General features: G+C 41.6%; 2 protein-coding genes across 5 annotated transcripts; one reads left to right on the forward strand and one right to left on the reverse strand.

Annotated features, from left to right (window-relative positions):
- Positions 1-7,569: 7,569 nt before the first annotated feature.
- Positions 7,570-17,045, reverse strand: LOC136764437 (E3 ubiquitin/ISG15 ligase TRIM25). Of its 4 annotated transcripts, none has more exons than XM_066718488.1 (9): positions 16,715-17,045; positions 14,456-14,841; positions 10,139-10,757; positions 9,794-9,889; positions 9,004-9,235; positions 8,738-8,875; positions 8,592-8,633; positions 8,451-8,477; positions 7,570-8,348 (listed from the first exon to the last, which is right to left on the reverse strand). In XM_066718488.1, the coding sequence occupies exons 3-5, from the start codon at positions 10,613-10,615 to the stop codon at positions 9,074-9,076; spliced, it is 735 nt and encodes a 244-aa protein (XP_066574585.1). In that variant the 5' UTR covers positions 10,616-10,757; positions 14,456-14,841; positions 16,715-17,045; the 3' UTR covers positions 7,570-8,348; positions 8,451-8,477; positions 8,592-8,633; positions 8,738-8,875; positions 9,004-9,073. The 4 variants fall into 4 exon arrangements, with proteins under 4 accessions (XP_066574585.1, XP_066574586.1, XP_066574587.1 ...); XM_066718489.1 differs by having other exon boundaries at positions 9,794-9,886; positions 16,715-17,041; XM_066718490.1 differs by lacking the exon at positions 9,004-9,235 and having other exon boundaries at positions 16,715-17,040.
- A 1,422-nt stretch (positions 17,046-18,467) lies between these two features.
- LOC136764438 (uncharacterized) lies at positions 18,468-22,637 on the forward strand. The gene is made up of 2 exons (XM_066718493.1): positions 18,468-18,593; positions 21,460-22,637. The coding sequence occupies exons 1-2, from the start codon at positions 18,499-18,501 to the stop codon at positions 22,418-22,420; spliced, it is 1,056 nt and encodes a 351-aa protein (XP_066574590.1). The 5' UTR covers positions 18,468-18,498; the 3' UTR covers positions 22,421-22,637.
- Positions 22,638-22,935: the final 298 nt, after the last annotated feature.

Genomic DNA, 22,935 nt, shown 5'->3' on the forward strand with positions numbered 1-22,935 from the left:
TTCTTTTGTAAAAACCTCTGTGAAATACTCATTTAGAATATTTGCCACATCTTGTTCGTTTTCTAAGATACTTCAATTTTTGCCCTTTAACTGTTTCACTTCCTGCCTCTTGCTGCTGTAGTATTGAAAAAAGCTCTTTGCATTAGCTTTAGCTCCAAGAGCTATGTTTCTTTCTATTTCCCTCTTTGTTTCCTGATCCCTTTCTTAAGACCTCTTTGCAGTTCAACATAATCCTTGTATTTAGTTTAATCTCTATCCATTTTGTATGTGCTACACAACAACATATTTTTTTGCATATCTCTATTAAACCATTTTGGCCAATGATTTTGCAAAGTTTTAGTACAAATTTCTCCTGAGCCTGAAGTAGTATATTCTTAAAATATAACCATCCATTTTCAACTAACTCTGTATCCAGTGTGCTCCAGTCTAACTCTTCTAAGTGCTGCCTCATACCTTCAAGGTTTGCTTTTCTAAAATTGTAGACATTGTTTTAGACTTGGTCCTTGTTTTTTGAAAGTATGCCTCAAAACTAACCATATTGTGATCACAGTTTGCCATTGGTTCTCTAACTAGTGTCCCTCTGACTCTATCTTGGTCATTTGAAAATATCAAGTCAATGTATGCACTCTCCCTGGTTGGTTCCCTGACAAACTGAGTTAGAAAGCAGTAATTTACCATCTCAACCATTTCTATTTCTGCTTCTGTAGTCCCCACTGGGCTTTCCCAGTTGTCAGTGCTTTTGAAGATGTGCATCTTTTCTTGAATTGTGGCTGTTTGTTTTGTTGTTTGTTGGTGCTGAATGGTGTGGTTGCTGTGTTTTGGTTTCTCTATGTTGTGTGTCTTGGATTGGTTTTAATTTGTTGATGTTCTTTCTGGCCAGGACACTCCTGTAAAAGAGATTTTTAATCTCAGTGAGTTTCTTTTCCTGATTAAATAAAGGTTATACTCCTGGCATTGAGGTACAAATATTTCAGTACTTTCCTACTAGTAGTTTCCCTCTATTTTTCTAACCTTAGTGGAACATCTCCCATTGTCAGAGCTCCCTGCCCCCCTGGTCCCTAGTTTAAAAGATTTTCAATTACTCTGCACATACGCTCTCTCAATGCATTAGCCCCCCCTTCTCTTTAGATGTAGACCATCCGGTTTGTACAGGTCCCATCTATCCCAGAAGAAAGACCAATGCTCCATAAATCTAAAACCCTCTTTCCTACACTTAGATTTCAACCACGTGTTAAACTTTCTAATCTCTGCCTGTCTCCCTGGCCTGGCACGTGGTACCGGAAGTATTTCAGAGAAAACTACCGTGGAGGTTCTGCTCTTTAGTTTTGTTCCTAACTCTTTAAATTTGTCTTGTAGAACCTCTGTCCTACCTTTTCCTATGTCATTGGTTCCAATGTGGACCATGACCAGTGGATTCCCCCCGGCTTTGGCCAGTAGCCCGTCTACTAGGTTAGGGAGATCTGCAACCTGAGCACCAGGCAGGCAAGATACCATGCGGGTCTCCTTATCACTAGAACACACTGTGTGATCTACACCTCTAAGAATGGAGTCTCCTACTATAACTACCTCCCTCTTCTGGGGGGGAGTGGGCACCATGGTGCTCAACTGTCCTCCCATCACCCTCTGAGCTGTCACTGTCCAACTGAGTGTCCAGTAGTTGGAACCTGTTGGGCATTTATAGCTCTTGGGGTGTCTCTAAGGGATGTGCGCACCCTTTTCTGCGGTTACGACCTACTGTGACCCAGCAGTTCTCTACGCTGTCCTGCTCTAAGGTCTCGACTCTCCTAGGTTTTGGATGAGTTCATCCAGGAAGGCAATCATTCTGCAAACCTGACATTGTAGTGGCCACATGCTTCTAAATTTAGTAAGTTGTTGGTGCCCTAAACACCATCTCTTGGTTTTTGTCCCCTAATTCAACTGCTTGACATTTTTTTGTTACCGTGAAACAGCACAGCTCTTTCTCTGCAGCTGCTTAAATACCTTTGTATTCAGCTTCTGGCCACCAATTGACACCTCACTGACTCACTGACTCCACCTCCAGATTCCCAAACTAGGTCACCTTTCCTTCAAACTAGTCTAAACAACACAACAGCTGGACTGAATTAACTACAATTAAGGCAAACTAGGAATAAGATTTACTTCAATTAAGGCAAATCTAAAAACAAGATTAGGTATGGTAAGACTTTCTGAGAGTAAAAACACAACAAAATAGCTCTCTCTCTCTCACCTGTCCTGTGTCTGACTTGGGTAACTCCTAAACACTTAGAAAGCAAAGATACTGACTGATACATTTATGATGAATTCTCACAGTCCCTTTACATATTAGTTTATAGGAACTCATGTGCCAATAGATGGGTATAAGTATCTGTGATTTTCCTGGTGCATTCTATCATCTACGGGATTTTATAGTAGCCTTTAAACTTAAAAACATGAATATATGATATTTAGCATGTATAATTATAATTTATTAAACATGAATAATTAAATCAATAAAAATAATAAAGGCGAATACCAATACATTCTGAGCTTCATCTCGTTGTAGTTGCACCTCAGTGTCACACTGCCACTGAGAGCACTGATTACCTGAACGTCACTTCCTGCAACACTGAGAAACCCTCCTCTGAGGTATTAATGTAACCATAATTGCAATGAAGACTTAAACACTTTAAAAGTTACTAAAGTCATAGAATGGAACAGAAAAAAACACAGACACTTTACTTATACACAACTCCTAACACACAAGTATATATAAACCAGTCCTTTAAGGCACTGGTTCCCAAACTTTCTGGGTGGCGCCCCTCCAAAAACATTTGGGTCACAGCTCGTCTTATCCCCCCCGCCATGTCCCACACATTCATATTTATATTACCATTTATTTATTTTTTGAAAGCTCTAACGTTTACCAAGGATGAATATACTTTAAAAAAAAATTGCATTTCACTTTTCACAATTTTGCCATTTACATTGTAATCTCTCTATGCATGAACCTATTCTTACTCCATCTAGTACGGATAAGCCTAAATCAACGTATTTACAGAAGATACAGTAACGCTCTCTTTCCATTTATACAATTTCACTAGTTAATATATATATATATATATTAAGGATGAGACCGAATTGTCGAAAATTCAACTATTCATTAAAGATGGCCACTATCGACAAGTGAATCTAACATTCGATAGTTAAAATAATAATAATAATAATAATAATAATAATAATAATAATTTTATTTTAAAGCCTATAAGGTTGTTTCACTCTCTATGTAGTTTTAATGAAGATTGACGTGAGGGCGGGATTTGTTATTTCTTGTCTGTGATTGGCTGACAGTGACAGATCAACGCAACTCTGCCAATGGGATCGGTGGATTCTGGACCAATGGTTCCTTCTCAGAGGATTTCTGCGTAGAAATACTTTGACAAAATAAATGAAAACACTGTTAAGTGGATAATATGTGCAGTGGAATTAATATACCACAAATCTACAGCTGGTATGTTAACCAACCTAAAAGCCAAACACCCTTCTGTGAAACTAGCAATGACAGAAAAGGAAAGAGGAGCAACAACACATTAATATTACATACACAGCCAGCTATTGCTATATATTTTGTTTTCACTGGAAATTGAACGTACAGGTATGTTTCCGAATTTATTTAATAAAGTTGTTGTATTATTTAGGATTTTAAAATAAAGTACAGAACTTCTTGCAATTGCAAAACATGTCACGTTGCATTATTTCGCATTTAATGCGTTTCCAAAATATTGCAGCAGAGTCCTGGCGAGCTCGTTTCCCACTCGATGACATTTTGGAGCTGCAGGTTATTCTGATGTATTTATTTTACCGTAATTATCACTTCATATAAACTGCTGTGTTTTGATGTGAAACTAACCAATCAGCGGCTCACAGACGCTGCTGCCTGACATCCTCTATTCTGATTGGCCAGGACTGCAGATGGAAGAATCCAATAACCGAGACCCAGTTCCACTCCTGTGAGTCGGACAGTGCAGTTTGTCAAAGTGTTTAAAAAGTCGTTTCACAGAGATACGTTGATCCAGAAGAGACCAGTTTATCCAGTGCGATTTCAGCGGCGCGGCAATCAACAGTTGTCAGATGCCCTCGGGGATTTCTTGTGTGTCGTGTTGACTTTGTACCCGTTCAGCTCTTTCCGCGGCGCCCGCAGTTTGGGAACCCCTGACCTAACAGACAACTGCAGTAATAAATCATTCAGTCCAGAAATGCAGTACAATATTTTATTTACATTACTTTTTTTTTTTACAATATTGTAATAAACCATTAACAGTGAACATGTGCTTCTTTCCATAAGGGCATTTACACTGATCAGCCATAACATTATGACCACATGCCTAATATTGTGTAGGTCCCCCTTTCTGCCGCCAAAACAGCCCTGACCCGTCGAGGCATGGACTCCACTAGACCTCTGAAGGTGTGCTGTGGTATCCGGCACCAAGACGTTAGCAGCAGATCCTTTAAGTCCTGTAAGTTGCGAGGTGGGGCCTCCATGGATCGGACTTGTTTGTCCAGCACATCCCACAGATGCTCGATTGGATTGAGATCTGGGGAATTTGGAGGCCAAGTCAACACCTTGAACTTGTGATTCATCAGACCAGGCCACCTTCCTCCATTGCTCCGTGGTCCAGTTCTGATGCTCATGTGCCCATTGTAGGCGCTTTCGGCAGTGGACAGGGGTCAGCATGGGCACCCTGACTGGTCTGCGGCTACGCAGCCCCATACGCAACAAACTGCGATGCACTGTGTGTTTTGACACCTTTCCAAAGTTGTGGAATGGTTTACCTTTGTCTGTCAGAGCTTCAACATCTGTCAATAAAACCAGTCTCAAGACGTATTTGTTTAGTGAAGCCTTTGGAACATTATAAAGGTTCTTGTAAACAATATATCTAATTATTATTATTATTATTATTATTATTATTATTATTATTATTATTTTTAAAGCACTGTATTGTTTTATTGTAATTGTACAGTACAGCACTTTGGTACACTTTGTGTTTTTTAAAGTGCTTTATACATTTTGATTTGATTTTGATTTGATTCTGTCAGAACCAGCATTCACTTTTTCAGCAATCTGAGCTACAGTAGCTCGTCTGTTGGATCAGACCACACAGGCCAGCCTTCGCTCCCCACATGCATCAATGAGCCTTGGCCGCCCATGACCCTGTCACCGGTTCACCGCTTTTCCTTCCTTGGACCACTTTTGATAGGTACTGACCACTGCAGACCGGGAACACCCCACAAGAGCTGCAGTTTTGGAGATGCTCTGACCCAGTCGTCTAGCCATCACAATTTGGCCCTTGTCAAAGTCGCTCAGATCCTTACGCTTGCCCATTTTTCCTTCTTCTAACACAAACTTTGAGGACAAAATGTTCACTTGCTGCCTAATATATCCCACCCACTGACAGGTGCCATGATAACGAGATTATCAGTGTTATTCACTTCACCTGTCAGTGGTCATAATGTTATGGCTGATCAGTGTACATTTTAATGTTTTTCTTTTTAAGGTAATCCATATAAATCAAAATAAATATATCCCCCTGTGGTATAAAATAAGTTATCTAGAACAGTAATCATGTTTGTATGTATTGTTACAAGCACATGGTTTATGTAGAGATATTGACTGCACTTTCATGAAACACGTCAACCTTCCAGTAAAAGCCCCTGACTCATAATTGTGCGGTGATATTTTAACTTTAGTTAGTATTTATTGTATTGAATTAAATCGGTGTAAACCCCTTGATGAAAATCACAGTGTTCAGAAACATTAAAAAATACAACTATACTAAAAGTTATAAATAATAGACACCGGAACAACGTAACCTTAACATTTGGGTTAACAATAATAAAACGAGTCCCTTCTACAGTTCTGAGTTTGTCTCAATATATTTTTCGGCAAATATGATTATGATTATTATTAATAATAATAATAATAATAATAATAATAATAATAATAATAATAATAATAATAATAGGTAATTGCAACGAACTCGCAGAGTTAATACAGAGCTGCGCACTAAACACGGCTTATCTCCAGGGCACTGCCTTCAGTTCTAAGCAATTGACCCATTAACCCTAATAAATAATGCATTATAATTTAAACTGATGTCGGTTAAATGGCGATTATTGGTTCCTCCATGATATACACATTTTCAGTTGCACACCTTCATTAGGCTTTTTATGGGTCTTCTGTGCATTTAGAAAAAGAACAAAACAACACAAAAAAACAGCAGTTTTTCAAAACCTTTGTTTTGTTCTCCGTTTCCATTAGATTGCAGAACCTGTGGTGTAACGACAGCGGATAAAGAAGCAAAAGCGCCGAATAACGTGGAGTGTAGTTATAAAATATAGTTTTAAAATACATTGTTTACATTGAATCCGGTACAATGTCTGCTGACCCAACAGTGACGGTTATGACGGTTTGTAACTTATATCCAAGAACTTTTATGTAGTAATGCGAGATATACAAATGACACTTTTAATTTAGATGGTCTGTGTGGGACATCTGAAGTGTCGTTTGCTGGTGCAACAACACGTTGTGTTTCTTATGACTGCAGTACACAAGTCTCAGGCACTGTAGGCGCGCAGACGCCTCTATTCCCGTGTTCTCCGCTCCCTGCGCTCCTCCCTTCGCAGCGCCTTTAGCCCTTTAACCCTTATATTGGGTACAGCGGCGCTAGTGTTCAAACGCCGTCCATTTCCGTTACGAGAAGAATCTGCAGATCGAAAGAACCTTCAAACGTTCGAAACTTCTTACACAGTATTCTCGTCTGTACATTTTGCTATGTGTTTTTATCCAAACCGCAGATATATTTTTACCGTATGCGTGAAAATAAGAGCAGCGACGTCTATTTTCTAGTGTTTTTGTCGAGTTCAGCTCGCGGGCTAATGTTCCCCGCACGAGCAACGTACATCAGCTGAGACTTGAAAATATAAAAATCACTTCGTCATAACTGCTAGCTATATAATTCACATTTCTGCAACCAGCCGAACAAAACGGCAATGTAATTTATTCTAACCTTGTAAACACCCTAGTGCAGTGGTTCCCAAACCGGTCCTGGGGGACCCCCTACCCTGCTGGTTTTTGTTCCAACCGAGCTCTCAATGACTTAATTGAACCTTAATTGAAGTAACAATCTGCTTAGATTTTACTTTTTAAATTGTGTAAGAAAATAGTTGTTTCTTCAATACGTTTTTTTAATATAATTCTAAACTTAAAACCCCTACTGTTTAAAATAATTAAAAGTCTCTGATTTAGGAAATTATTAGTTCAATTAAGGGTTCAATTAAGTAATTGAGAGCTCGGTTGGAACAAAAACCAGCAGGGTAGGGGGTCCCCCAGGACCGGTTTGGGAACCACTGCCCTAGTGTTAAGGTGCGGGTGTCTTCGTCTGCAATCAACTCGTTGTCAGTGCAGCCGCGGGAACTCTCATATTTAACACTCACTCCGGAGGGTATGTAACTGGCTGGGTGACAGTTGTACAGAAAATAGCTCCAGAATCAACATTAACACTTTAAAAATAACACTGGAAAATGTGCTGTGTATTGATTTGTATTAATGCACTTTTTAATGATTTTGTAAAATGTAAGTAGCCCTGGATAAGGGCGTCTGACAATAAATACAATAACAAACAGTCAAACTATCAAACAAATAATAATAATAATAATAATAATTGCCTATGTACATTTATCAAATATACTATTAACTCTTATACTACAACCATTATTATTATTATTATTACTAATAATACATATTACTACTACTTGTGCTACTATTAGTCTTACACATTCTAGTACTGATAATAATGATCATAACTGATAATAAAATGGTAAACATTCTAGATGACAGAAGTATGTGAAAATACTTCTCCACTGTTGTCCCATTAGGTACATTTTATCTCTGGATCACCCTGATAGACGTGCAGTGCATTTAATATAATACACATAGCAGTACATACAATGAAATATAACAAAATAGATTATAAAAGAGATGTAAAACAATATAATACAGTACAATATATTACAGATAATGTACAATACAAAATAATAGAGCTTATACACAATACAGTACAAGATCATGGAGATAATATGCATTGTAGTACAATAAAATACAGCATCTCTATTCAGTGCTTCAGTTTTGTGTACAGAATGTAGTCCAGACACTGCCTCTCTCTCAGTCTCTCACCTTCAATCCCCTCCCCCACCCAAATACTCTCTCTCCTGTCCCCACATGAGCTGGCGCCGGGGGCCAGTCCGGAGGCTCTTCCCGTCCGGAGAGACTATGAGGCAGGGGTGGGCTGATGCTGGGTCAACACGGACATCCGCTGGAAAGAAAATGGGAGGGATGGAGGGCTCAGTACAGTATAATGTAATGAAGAGAGGAGCAGGATCAGATATGGTCACTTTATAAGGTAAAATTAACTTACTTGCATACATGCTGACATAGTCCAGACCTATGAAGACAAAAGGAGGGAGATCAGACACAGATACAAATACAGACACAGACACACACCGTTAACACACGCAGACACTCTCTCACACACATACTTTCACACACCCAGACTGACCTGTCAGTGCAGTTTTCACAGGATTAAATGCAAACACTCTGACTGAAAAACACAGAGAGAGAAATATTCAGTAGGTTAGTCAGTGCATTAAACAATCAGTCACTCAGTTTGTCAGTGTGTCAGTCAGTCAGTGTGTCAGTCTGTACCTGGTCTGATGGCTGCGTTCAGCTCCTCTCTGCACAGCCTCTGGAACTCGGTGGTTATAGAGGTCAGGGCAGAGGTCACAGCACCGAGGGAAACACTGACCAGCTGACAGACGGGGGGGGGCTGACTGACTGGACACCCTGAAGAGAGAGAAAGAGATGAAATGTGAATGAATGCAATGAAATTTATACAACAAACAGGAAACTTCCTTGTCCATCTAGCTCTCCCTCACTCTCTTCCCCTCTCCCTCCATCTCTCTCCCTCTCACCTGTAGACTGTCCCCTGGCTGTGGTTCCTTCAGCTTCCTGCCCCTCTCTCACAGCTCCTCCATCTCTGTCTCAAGTCTCTGTCTCATCTCTCCAGCCTCCCTCTTTCTCTCTCTCTCTCCCTCCCTCCATCTCCTCAATGAGTGATCCCAGCTGTTCCCTCAGTGTTGCCACCCTCGCCTCTAGCTGTTCCAGTGCTTGCATGCATCCCCCTTTCTCTTCCTCCACAGAAAGCTATAAGATGAGAGGAAAAGAAAGAGGGAGAGAGAGGGGGGGTTTAAATGGCTGAAAGAGAAGTGTGGAAAATTGCGGTGTGGAAGGGGAGAAGGAGGTGCTGAGATAGGAAGGGGAGGACAGACAAAGAATGAGAGACAGAAACAGAGAGACTCAGAGACACAGAGAGAATTAGACAGCAGCTCAGAAACAGACTTACACACTCACGCACACGCAAACAAACACACCCACACACAAACTCATTCACACTCTCACACATTCACATGCACATACAGTCATACACACTCACCAGTAACAGTAATCCCACACACAAAATGTGTCCAACAAGTTTACAGTTTACATTATCTCCCTCTCTCCTTCAGTTTCATTTCTCCAGTATCCCCACACTCCTCCCTACCTCCTTATCGGCCTCTCTCTCTCCTTCAGTTTAATTTCTCCTGTATCCCCACACCCCTCCCTACTTCCCTGTATGCCTCTCTCCTTCTGTTTAATTTCTCCTGTATCCACACACCCCTCCCTACCTCCCTATCTCCCTCTCTCTCTCTGACAGATACTCACTCTGGCTGTCTCAGTGGCTCGGCTCAGAGACTCCAGCAGACTCAGTCTCTCTATGATCCCCTCCTCTATTTTCTTCAGCAGGTCATTCATTTTCTGCTCGGAGGAGAAGAGAGGAGAGTAAAAATCCACGTGTGTGGTACCACCCGGTCCAGTTATTACAGTCCAAACCAGTACAATCCAGTACAGTCCAGTATTGTCTAGTTCAATCCAACACAGTCTAGTACAGTGTAATATGGTACACGCTAGTACAGCAGGGGTCTCCAGCCCTGGTCCTGGAGAGCTACAATGGAGTACAGTGCATTGCAGTCCAGCAAAGTCCAGTCCAGTATATATTCTCAGACTCACCTGTGTCTGTGTCTGTGTCTGTCCCTTTCCTCCTCTGATGTCCCTCAGTCTGTGTCCTCTGAAGACCAGGCTGTCTCTGTGCTGTTGTGCGTGGAGGACACAGAGAGACAGGAGACACACAGAGCAGGACACCAGAACCTGGGACTTTACAGGAGCTGGACATGAGTCACAGACCGGCAGGGTCTCCACCACCACTTCTCCCACTCTCACTCCCTTTCCTTCTCGTCGAGGGCCCCTCAGCTCCTCCACTATGTGATCCAGGCTGTGGTTCTTCTTGAGTGATGGCCGGTGCCTGAAAGTCTCTCTGCACTGGGGACAGGTTGCCCCATTCCCACTTCCACTCCAGTATTGCCAGATGCAGTGGCAGCAGAAGTTGTGTCCACAGGGCAGGGTGACCGGGTCAGTGTAGAGGTCAAGACACACCACACAACCCAGTATCTCCTCCAGAACACACTGGTCACGTGGCAGGGTGGCCATGGCCAAGGTGTGTCTGTCTGTGCTGTTGCTGTGGTTGTTGTGTGACTGTGGTTGGGTCAGGTTTGTGGTGTTGTTGCTGTTACTGTTGTTGTTCAAGTGAGTAAGTATTCACTGAGCTTTAAGCTTTAAACTTGGCTTCCCCCTATCATAGAGAGAGAGAGAGAGAGAGAGAGAGAGAGAGAGACGGGGTGGAAAGTCAACAACAAAACCTTTAAGTTGCTAATCCATAAAGCAACAATAACAACACAACACACAGTCATTCAGTCAGACAGTCTATCAGTTAGAGAGAGAGGGAGAGAATAATAATAATAATAATAATAACTTTATTTGAAATAATTGGGTGCTGATTGTCCATGTCTCTTTCACTGTGACTCGGTCACTGTCCCAGAGCAGAGCAGGGGCCCAGGGCACAGAGCACCAGCCCATAGAAACACAGGCTTGCTTGTGCTCCACATTTGGAGATGTTGCGAACTGCAATCATGTATATGTACCCATAAGGAACACACATATATCTGTAATCCATGGTAAAGCTAGAGTTGCCAGTAGCTTTGCTGTATTCATTATAGTAACACAGGAGACCCTGTAAAGTGGCATTGTACACTCACCTAAAGGATTATTAGGAACACCTGTTCAATTTCTCATTAATGCAATTATCTAACCAACCAATCACATGGCAGTTGCTTCAATGCATTTAGGGGTGTGGTCCTGGTCAAGACAATCTCCTGAACTCCAAACTGAATGTCTGAATGGGAAAGAAAGGTGATTTAAGCAATTTTGAGCGTGGCATGGTTGTTGGTGAGAGACGGGCCGGTCTGAGTATTTCACAATCTGCTCAGTTACTGGGATTTTCACGCACAATCATTTCTAGGGTTTACAAAGAATGGTGTGAAAAGGGAAAAACATCCAGTATGCGGCAGTCCTGTGGGCGAACATGCCTTGTTGATGCTAGAGGTCAGAGGAGAATGGGCCGACTGATTCAAGCTGATAGAAGAGCAACTTTGACTGAAATAACCACTCGTTACAACCGAGGTATGCAGCAAAGCATTTGTGAAGCCACAACACGTACAACCTTGAGGCGGATGGGCTACAACAGCAGAAGACCCCACCGGGTACCACTCATCTCCACTACAAATAGGAAAAAGAGGCTACAATTTGCACAAGCTCACCAAAATTGGACAGTTGAAGACTGGAAAAATGTTGCCTGGTCTGATGAGTCTCGATTTCTGTTGAGACATTCAGATGGTAGAGTCAGAATTTGGCGTAAACGGAATGAGAACATGGATCCATCATGCCTTGTTACCACTGTGCAGGCTGGTGGTGGTGGTGTAATGGTGTGGGGGATGTTTTCTTGGCACACTTTAGGCCCCTTAGTGCCAATTGGGCATCGTTTAAATGCCACGGCCTACCTGAGCATTGTTTCTGACCATGTCCATCCCTTTATGACCAACATGTACCCATCCTCTGATGGCTACTTCCAGCAGGATAATGCACCATGTCACAAAGGTCGAATCATTTCAAATTGGTTTCTTGAACATGACAATGAGTTCACTGTACTAAACTGGCCCCCACAGTCACCAGATCTCAACCCAATAGAGCATCTTTGGGATGTGGTGGAACGGGAGCTTCGTGCCCTGGATGTGCATCCCACAAATCTCCATCAACTGCAAGATGCTATCCTATCAATATGGGCCAACATTTCTAAAGAATGCTTTCAGCACCTTGTTGAATCAATGCCACGTAGAATTAAGGCAGTTCTGAAGGCGAAAGGGGGTCAAACACAGTATTAGTATGGTGTTCCTAATAATCCTTTAGGTGAGTGTATATTTGACAGTACAAACATGTTTACTGTAATTATTCCAGTACTACTGTAATATCTGGAAGAGTAACTGAATTAGAAATGAGTGTCACACCCACTAGGCCACTCTACCACAACGAGGACCACCCTCCCTGGCAGGATGTTGTCGCTCCTCTGAAGTTTCCTTCATGTTGGCGGTGCTGTTTGATATTTTAATGGCGATACAGCTGGAACGTATTCAAAGAAGTAACAGGAAAAGGAAATCACATAAATAAGATCAGAATTCAGATTGTCTGCCAGACAGTAGAAATGTTATACCTGTAGGCTTATTCTTAGACCTTTATCTGCATAATACTCATAATACTGAAATATTCTTCTTTTTTTTTTAAGTGGAGAAAGAGAGACAAAGACAGACAGGGAGAAAAATCTAAAACAATCAATAAGTTGGAAATCCATAAAGCAAAAATAACATCAACACAACACACAGTCAGTCAGTCCATCAGTCAGTATATATGTCAGTCAGTCACTCAGTAGCTGGTAAATAAGACTTGAGTCACCTACAGATAATGCTATTTAAATGTGTATATTTAATTTGAATTTCAAGAGATTTTATATTGTTGTTATTTCTTCTTCTTCTTCTACTACTCAGTATTATTATTAGTAATAATAAAAGTATTATATTGTTTTTATAATCATCTTTACTATCATTGATAGACTGGTAGTGGACAAAAAATTGAATGAATTATTAAGCAAATAACATCCCAGCATGCTTAGGGTCATATATAAAAATGCTGGACAAGCTTGGTTGACTGTAATTATGGCTAGCTTGGGTGCAAGAGGAGACCCAAGTGACTGTGAAGGAGGTGTGATGGCTGGAGAGTGTTTGGTGGTGGTGGTGTCGGTGTCGGTGTTGGAATGAAATGCTGAGGGAAAGACCTCATCAGCAAAGGGCAGCAGTGGACGAGGCACCGAAGTGCAAGTCAAGAAAGGTGAGTCTCTGCAGATCGTCCTGTCCACAGCAGCACATTGTGTTATGTTATCCATATGCCATGGCCTCTTCAGTCACCAGATCTGAACCCAATTGGGCATCTATGAGATATTCTGAGCCAGCGTTTTCCCTTTCTATCAGGCAGATGCATTTGCAAGAAAGGTGCAGCATCCCTCTGGCAGGATTTCAGATGTTGGCAGACTCTATGCCATGGCACATACCTGTGGTGGGCCAAGGCCCTAATGAGTTTATATTGGTGTTCCACTTTTTTTGTCCACTACCGGTATTGTCATCATCATTATCATAATTACCATTACTGTAATCTTGACAGAAATAGTATTTATAGCCAAGGATGTTGGCTTTATTTCCCAGTTACACAACTGCACACTGATCCATTGTTCAGCATTGGCCCTTGATTGCCAAACACCAAATTAACTGACTCATGCAGGGGTTTATGTAACAGAATGTGCATTCCAGGAAGAGGTGGTTTGTGTGTGTGTGTGTGTGTGTGTGTGTGTGTGTGTGTGTGTGTGTGTTTCTTCTTCTTCTAATTATTTTATTCTTCAATGCCTTATTGTCCCTACTATTAATAGTATAATTATGTATTTTTAGTGTAGGGTAGTGAAAAGTAGCTTGCTGTAATATAGTAGTACTACACTGTAGTATTCTGTATTGCTCTAGTGTAACAACAACAAATAATAATAATAAATCATAAATCACTCACTCAATAGATTGAGTATCCGCCGAGACACAGAACGATCGAGCAATAAGCAAACAACAGGAAAACAGACTCCACAATATTCGCAGCTCCCGACACTTCAGGACACTCTCTTAGCTCCGGGTTACTGTAGCTACTGTAGTGCCCTGTCAATCAGTCAATGTATATGTAATGTACTGTCTGTCGTGCAGCATTGGTGCACTGCAGTGAACAGTTACCGTGGCTATAATGTACCCTGTCCGTCTCTCTTCCCCTCAGTGCAGTGCTCAGGTACTCAGGGAGATAAGGTAACGTCCAGTCAGTCACAGAAGTACAGTAAAACAACACACAACCACCTACCTAAATCTTTCAGTGGAGTGTCGCCTTCTGTCACCTTATAGCCAGGCAACTATAAAGTGGTACCTCTCTCGCGGTGCCTCTCTTTGTTTTCCTTGTTTTTGTCTGTGTTGACCGGGGAGGAGTTGAGAAGCAGGTGGGATGTACGTCAGGAATGTGGACAGGTCTGCTCAGACAGGGAATGTCCTGCGCTGGAGCGGCGAAGCGGAACAGAAGAACAGGCCGCTTCACTGCACAGACCTCGGGGACACCTCGGCGTGGTCGTGCCAGTCCAGGGGGTTTCCACTGTGGCTCAGCGGCACCTCCGCCTGTGCCCTAACTGGTGTCAGGAGGCACAGTTTCATACATTGACCAAATGAGCTTCCCTATCAGGCTGAGCTGCCGATAGTCTGGAAAACAAAATGAGCTACTGCTTGGAATGAAAACATTAGGAAGCTCATCCTGTCGGACACAAGGGACCTGTCAGAATGGGCTACCCTGTGTTTTTCAATTCATACTGTCTTATAACCCTTAAAAACCCAGGTCGCTCATCCTGTCATCTATGTGTAAATAGAAAATGTCACCCGTGGGACATTGATACTTAATTAGCTTGGTTTTACGGAATGTTTTTTCTGGCTTTGTATTTATTACACGTATTTGTTCATATACATTTAACACATGCTTGTTTGATTTTCTTAATTTTCGCACTTGATTTTGTGATTTATACACTTATGATTTTTCGGTTTTGCACGAGTTTGTTTGTTGATTGATTTTCACAGATTAGCTTGTTATTAACTACCGTCCTTTAATGGCGTAATAACCGACAGCTGCGGTAGCCTTTTAGAAAGGGTTTGTTCAACTGAAATGAGAGCTGAATGAAGTGAGAGAGTAGCAGAGAACAAGACCCGGAGACCTAAAACGTTATCCTTTTAAGAACGCACATTTGTGTATTGTATCTTTTGTATGCGTTTTGTACACTCTTAGAACAAATGTGTTAAAAACAACACATGATGTGTTGTCCTTAATCACACTCAGTAATGTGTTAAAACAACACCTGTTGTGTTAAAGTTAACACAAGCTGTGTGTAGGAATATTAGCACAAATGTGTTATTTCATGAACACTGTAATATGTTAGTTTTACTCATCACGTTGGCTTAGATATATTATTAATTTAACAAAGGAATCTATGTGGAAGTTGTTTAATGTAAACAGATAAACCTTAATATAAATTATTACTATTGCAAACATGTAGCAGATGTCTTTTTCTTATTAAGTAAATTATTCAGTACAAAACAAAATTACAATCAAACAATTTATGCAAGACATAGTACAGTATATACAGTAAAATTAAGTCAAATGATTGCACTTATTTACCCTAAAGATGCTGTTCTGAAAATTAGTTGTATCATGTCAAATAATGCATAATACAATAATTGTTATATACAGCGTATTATGCATTAAACATCTGTGGGATAATCCACATTTTAAATGAAGTTAACATCTGTTAAACGTCTAAATATGGATATTTTAAATATGTAAATAACATGAATAAATATGTTATACATTCAATGTTGGCAAGTGTAACAGCCGCACATAGAGACTCCGAGCACTGATATCTTGGCGCTGCTCAGATGAGGCTCAATGCGCTTCCGTGTGGAGGAGACACGTCTAGTACACAGCAGGCCTATGGACAGGTCGAAAGTGAATTAATGACAATGCATCACTTTCTTTTTGATTAAACGATTATTTAAACCTCACTGTATAAATTGCAGTCCCCCCGAAACACAACCCAGAAACACATTGTAACGCACTGGGGGTGACGGCCGCGGCGGGGCGGGACTCGAACCCGGGTCTCCCGCGTCACTGAGGACTGGCTTCACAATGGACACAATATTAATTCTCGTTTTAATAGCGGATATAAAACTATTACTAAACTACCACTAAGCTGTCCTTATATCGCCCCCGTAACACTAAACCCTTCAAAACAATCTGTAACACGTTATATCTGTACGGAAGGGCCCTGGGGCCATGGCAAGAAAACACAACAAGAATGTCTCCTGTTAAACCCGTTTAAATGTCGAGTTTAAAAAATGTCGAAATGCGGAGTGTTTTTGTTTCACATGGTACCGGGCTCTTCCGCGACGTAAGAAAGTTTACAAACGACCCATCCTGCTCGTTTGGTGTCCATTAATGACTACGTGAAAAAATAATTGTGTTACCATTGTAAAATTAACTCCGAGGATTAACACAAATTGAGGATTAAAATAAATGAATGTTACTCACCTCTGTAATCCCGTGGCCACAGAACAGGTTGTGTAGAAAGTCCAGACACTGTGGGAGGCGATTGGTTGACACATTCGCAGAGGATTGTGGTTAAAAATAAATAACGCACTTCCATTGTGTTAGAAGAAAGACAGTACTATTAACACATTTTTTGTGTAGACTTTCAACACAAAATGTGTCATAGTACTGCTATCTTTGGTGTAACTGGATTTTAACTTTTTCCCAATAACTTCATTTCCATGGACACTGGGTGTACTTTTTGGACTGAGTTTGGAGACCGCATCTATATCTGGATAACAGCAAACTCTACAGACCTCGCTCTAGCAGTGGACTAGACCAGTGGTTCCCAGCCCTGGTCCTGGGGTACCCCCTACCCTGCTTTTTGTTTCCCCAGCCGAGCTCTTAATTACTTAATTGAACCTTTAATTGACCTAACAAAGCAATATACCATTCAATTAAGTAATTAAGACCTAGGTTGGAACAAAAACCAGCAGGGCAGGGGGTACTCCAGGACCAGTTTGAAAACCCCTGGACTAGACAATCTTGAAGTTTTTATTCCTCCTGCAGAGACTATTTCTTTTGGACAGTTGTGGATTTAAGGGACTTTAAGGGACTGCGCGAGTTCCCCTCTAAATACACTCACTTTATATAAATAAAGCACCTTCTTGGACAGTGCCACCGTGTGGTAAAAACATAATACTGCCGCTCAGAATCCTTACTACTACTACACTAGTACTACTGCTACCATCACCACCACCACCATCACTACTACTACTACTATTACTACTACAAATAATAATAATAATAATAATAATAATAATAATAATAATAATAATCTGTGAAAGTGACCTTGGGACCATTACTGAAATGGGAATGTGTATCTTCAGACGAGATGAGCATGCTCTGTGCGTGTCCATTTGTGTGCACTTCTCAGCTGGAGTATAATTAGAAAAAGCCCTTCATAATTTTAAAAGGCATTCTCGCTCTCTGTTTTTCTGCGTCTCCCTATCTGTCCATCTGTCTCTATATCCATCTTTCTGTTAGTAGAGACAGAATGCTATTACAGTCGCAGCACATTTTCCTTTCAGAGAGGGGGAGGGGTTGTGTATGTGTGCATCTCTGGCCCTGTGAGTTCCTGTGTGTGTGTCTCTCTCTCCATATATATCATGATGTGTGTCTTTGTCTCTACACACACAGATACACTTATATAATAAGTGTCTGTATGTGAGTATGTGGATGGATCAGTGTGACACTGTGTGTGTATGTCAGTGTGTCTTGTCTCAGGTTTATTCTATGTAACTATGTTAAGAGTGTTAACCAATAAGAGTGTCTTATTTTCATGTGTCAGATAAAATTATAAATACATATAGAGACACATGTATTTATACATGTGTGTAGTGTTTGTACCATTTGTGGACATTTGTCACAGACACCCAGAGAGAGAGATTTTTGTGTGTCAGAAACTGGCAAACTTACACTCATTCACAATCTCTCTCTCTCTCTCGTCCCCCAGTCCTCCCAGGCCACAGTGTCTCAGCCCCAGAGAGAAATTGGATTTGGAGTTTCATTCGATAAAGTGCTGAGTTTGTATTTTACTGCTTTTCCTGAATCAATATTCCTCATCAATATTTTAATATTACAATAAAACACACACACACACACCCCATCAATCCATAAAAACAGAGAGCAACTCTGATGAAAACATCGCACGGCTCCAGCGGCCCGACCGGAAGCCGGAAGCGCGCTTGGACGCGGAGGCGGATGTTGTTGTTGGCGAGGCAGGCATGGCGGGAATGGCGGGCTCGGGGAGCGCTCTGGTCGGATATGGGATCTCCTCCGAGTCGGAGAGCGATGAAGACGGAGTGGAGACAGCGGAGAGGTTAATACACACGCAGAGACACATACACAAAGAGGATCATTAATAATAACACACACGTCGGCATAGAGATTATGGCTTTGGATTTGTGTGCAGTACGATCAGAGGTGCAGTTACATTACTGCACAATCCATCTAATACAACCTGCAGCAATACACAGTATAGTATTAGTACATTACAGCAATCCATAATACAATCTGCAGCATGCTACAGCAATACATAGTGCATTACAGTACAACACATGACAGCAATACAGTGTAAAACAATACAGTGTAGGTTGAAGTCGACAGGCTTTTTTAGGTCTGCCGTCAAGGCAGTAAATAATATATTAATTAAATAATGATGATGTATAACAAGTACCTTCGTGAAACTTGAATCAACTGGCAGTGCGATAATGTGCCTGCATTTTGGCTGTCCTCCAGGACACTTTTTAACTCCCGACTCATCATATGGCACTTAGTGTCTGTCCTGTGCACCCTGTGTCTCCTGCTGGCCTCGCATTTGCGCATTAAAGGATTATGCTGTTAAACGGGCACATCAGTCTTGGGGTCTATTTAGGAAAACTGCTCTGAGCTCGGATGTGTGGTCCTGTAGTGTTATATACAGGGCGTTTTCAAACTGCGATGCCCTATGTGTCCCTGCAGATTCACGTTATAGTAATTGAATTCACAATTCATAAATCCACAAATAATGATCAAGATTTGTTAATATGGTAATTTAATAAATTGATGCATACAAAAAAACTCGAAGCATTTGATTTAGGTGTTTATATTGTTTCACAGATGCCCTTATTCAGGGTGACTCACATTGTTTATACACACAATTACCTGTCGATACAGCTGGGTTTTCACTGGAGCAATCTAGGGGCAGTGCCTTGCTCAAGGGTACAGCAGCAGTGTCCCCCGCCTGGGACTGAAGCAACGACCCCTGACCAGCCCTGACCGCTACCCCACGCTGCTGCCACACATGCCACAATACACCACTGAATGCCAACATTTTGATAGCCATTTGATTGTGCTAATATTCCACAGGAAAAAAAGATAATCCTAAACTATGTGTATTTCTGAACAAACGTAATAAATGTGGGAGCAATTCCTACATCAGGTAAACTGAAAAAGGAATATCTACCCCAAATTGTTGATTTGCACAAGACAAACATTGTACAACTGGTAAAGGTGCCTGACAGAGTACCTGTAGTTAGTGATGAGTCTACAGATGAAAAAGATCCAAATGTTTTGCTAATCTGTTAATCTGAACTGTATGAATTACTTCTTGGTGCCATTGGGCATTGTGAAATCTTTTAACAGTTATTTTAATGATGTGAATGGATTTATCTCTGATAATGCTAGTTAGCGTATATGATCAAGGTATACAGTTACATTTTTCAAGGTTTACTGCCAAATTCAATACACTTAACTCACAATGCCCAGATTACAGCCTCTGTCAGCTCAATTTTCAATTTCTGGGCAAATCATTTTCTGGTTGGAACCGCTAACAAAATGTGTATATTGCCCAAGCAGAAAACTACATTTTAGAGACCACCTGACAGAAGCAGCCCAACAGAGTCTGTACTTTAGCCATAATGTTGCCACCTGAGCCGTGTGTAACATGATGGGGCACTTGGTATTCTGCTGTTTAATATCATTCAAACTCATCCCTTTTTATGCAGGCTTCGAGGGAAATTAAATGCAAATATTTCACCAAACACTGCAGTGCTAAAGAACCTCTTGAACCTCTAAAGCCGGTGAATTATTTCTGAATATATGAGGAAAGACTAAAATATTTTTGTCTGTGGTTATCAATTCTGTAGATGCTGGAAGAAATGTAAATTCTTATGGCCAAGTGTTGAGAGAACAATGTCAACCAACTGACGATGATTACATTTAATAGGACACTTACATGAAAGGGCCTTTTCTTCCCCTCATGAAACTGTAAATGACAGTGAATGTGCTGCTTGTGAATAAGATGTATTATTATTATTATTATTATTATTATTATTATTATTATTATGTTTGTAATGTGTATGTTACAGCATTGCTGTTATGAATTCAGTATTTTATATACATTGTTCTGGGAATCAGTGCTGTTTGTTTATTTATTTATTATATATTTTCATGATAAATGATGTGTTCCTGCTAGTAAATGGAAACATTTAAATTATTTACATATTCTAACAAATAATTTAGAATTAAAGCAATCCTAAGATTATTAATCAATCAGTGGTTTAATTAAGCAGACTGCATGGCCACCTTGTGTAGGGAGGAGTGAAGTGCAGCCTTAGAAAGCAGGTCCCATAAAGAGCAGGGCACTAGTTATATAATACAGTGTTTTGTAATATATACTACAGCAGGGGTGTTTAATCCTGGTCATGGAAAACACCAATCCAGCAGATTTTAGAGGTCACCCTTGTATCACTGAGTAAGTATCGCTGGAAGTATTTAATCCTGATCGATGAAGCAGGTGGTGTGGTAAATTCAGTCCTTTAGAAACTGTTGGAGGAATTATCTGAATACCTGCAAGATTAATAACTCATATGTGCTCCCAGTATTACGAAATTGGTGATTTAGGGTGACCTATAAGAGTAAGTGGATAGGGGCTCTCCAGGACCAGGATTGAGCACCCCTGTACTACAGTGTAGTACTGTAGTGCTAGACATTAAAGTGTAATATACTCTTGTGTTATATAATACAATATAGTGTAATCTACCTATTCTACTATACAATAATGTACTGTAATGCTGTATAATAGTGTAGTTTCTAACAGTATCTCGGACTCCATCACACTCTCAAATTCTCCATTTCTGTTTTTTTTCCTCTCTCTCTGTTAATGTCTCTGTCTCTCTCTCTCTCTCTCTCACACACACACACAGTGAAACCATGAATGAGCAGAAAGGCGGAGGAGGAGAGACAAAAATGAAGTCAGAGGGAGCGAAATACACAGCCAGAGAAGGAGCGAGAGAGACGGACGGGGGGACAGTGGAGAGAGAGACACATGGACGCCGAGATGAAGCAGAGAGAGTTGGATGGTCCGAGAGAGAGGGAGAGAAAAAGACAGTAAGAGGGTCTCTGAGAAAGAGAGAAATTAAGCATGAAGGAGAGTCCACAGCAGAGAAAGAGAGAGAAGGAGAGAAACACAGAGAGTCTGAGGGAGAGGGAGAGGGGAATGGCAGGAATTTCTTACTGGCTTCTGAAGATGATGAAGATTCTTCAGAATTGGACTCTGAGGCAGAACCAGGACCCAGCACCTCAATCAACCCACAACTGGCCCCCAACACTGGAACCCTCCCCCCCAATTCCTCCTCTGCCACTCCCCTCAGGCTCCTCCCTGCGCCAGTCCTGGCCCCTTTGTCTTTGGGAGAGGCCAGCGTGTTCTCGAACCCGTTCCGCGAGAACGACAGACGGAGACTCAGCCTGCTGGAGCACCACGTCCCCCTGTCCCTGTCCCGCACCCCTCCCGTCTCCGGCCCCGGGGTCCCGCGGGTCTGCGTTGGCTTTGCGAAAACAGGGCGCTGTCGGTTCGGGCAGCGCTGTAAATTCCTGCACGCCGAGGACAATCTGGGGGGGACTGGGGGACAGAGTGACAGTGGACACAGCCAGGGTCAGAGTGGACAGGGACACAGTGGACAGAGCCAGAGTCACAATGGACAAAGTCACAGTGGACACAGACAGAGCGGACACACTCCCAGTCCCAGTCTGAACTCCAGCCTGGGACCGGAAGGGGGTGCACAGAGAAGGAGGAAGGGGGCAGGGCTGACAGACTCTCTGACCCCTCCCAAACGAGCCCTGAAAGCATACTCCATGCAGAGAGAGAGAGAGGGACATTGGGACTGAGAGAGAAAACATGGCTGGGACTCAGAGGGAGAGATTTTTTGAGAGCAGCAGTAATAATGTGCGGTGTGTGATGGTGTGACTGTGTGTCTGCATGTGTGTAAAGTCAGATAATTAAACACAACTGTATTATTGTGAATTTACTGTACTCAGGCATGCTGTATTGCTACTGCAGTGTCTTACAGATCTAAATCATTCATAATAAATAATTTATTCTGTATTGGTGACTCTTGTTTTGTGCTGTTGAGTTGGTCAGGGCTAGATGCCCCTGCGCTTCTGTACAGTAACTTTCTGCTGTAAAATATTCTAAGGTACAGCATATTTCTCTACAATGGAGGAATTTCTCTATGGAGGCCTGTGTCTCCTAACAATATCCATGCATAGTCTGAACTCATCCAAACAGACCAGGGTGCAGTACATTCTTGTGTTCACCATTTGACCTAAGGCCTGGGCAGAGGGGGCCATGGTAAAGCATGAGCTCCTCATGCATGGAGCTCATGCCATAGAGGTGTTCCACT

This window comes from Amia ocellicauda, chromosome 12 (assembly GCF_036373705.1).
Source record: "Amia ocellicauda isolate fAmiCal2 chromosome 12, fAmiCal2.hap1, whole genome shotgun sequence".
Taxonomy (NCBI): Eukaryota; Metazoa; Chordata; class Actinopteri; order Amiiformes; family Amiidae; genus Amia; species Amia ocellicauda.

What these genes read in the sequence shown, in the direction of transcription:
- LOC136764438 (XM_066718493.1), top strand. Translation starts at nt 18,499, where the DNA reads ATGGCGGGAATGGCGGGCTCGGGGAGCGCTCTGGTCGGATATGGGATC. An exon ending in GGAGTGGAGACAGCGGAGAG is followed by an intron (nt 18,594 to 21,459) that starts GTTAATACACAC and finishes ACACACACACAG; the next exon opens with TGAAACCATGAATGAGCAGA.
- LOC136764437 (XM_066718488.1), bottom strand. Translation starts at nt 10,615, where the DNA reads ATGGCCACCCTGCCACGTGACCAGTGTGTTCTGGAGGAGATACTGGGT. An exon ending in AGACACAGACACAGACACAG is followed by an intron (nt 9,890 to 10,138) that starts GTGAGTCTGAGA and finishes TTCTCCTCCGAG; the next exon opens with CAGAAAATGAATGACCTGCT. An exon ending in GAGCCACTGAGACAGCCAGA is followed by an intron (nt 9,236 to 9,793) that starts GTGAGTATCTGT and finishes CTCATCTTATAG; the next exon opens with CTTTCTGTGGAGGAAGAGAA.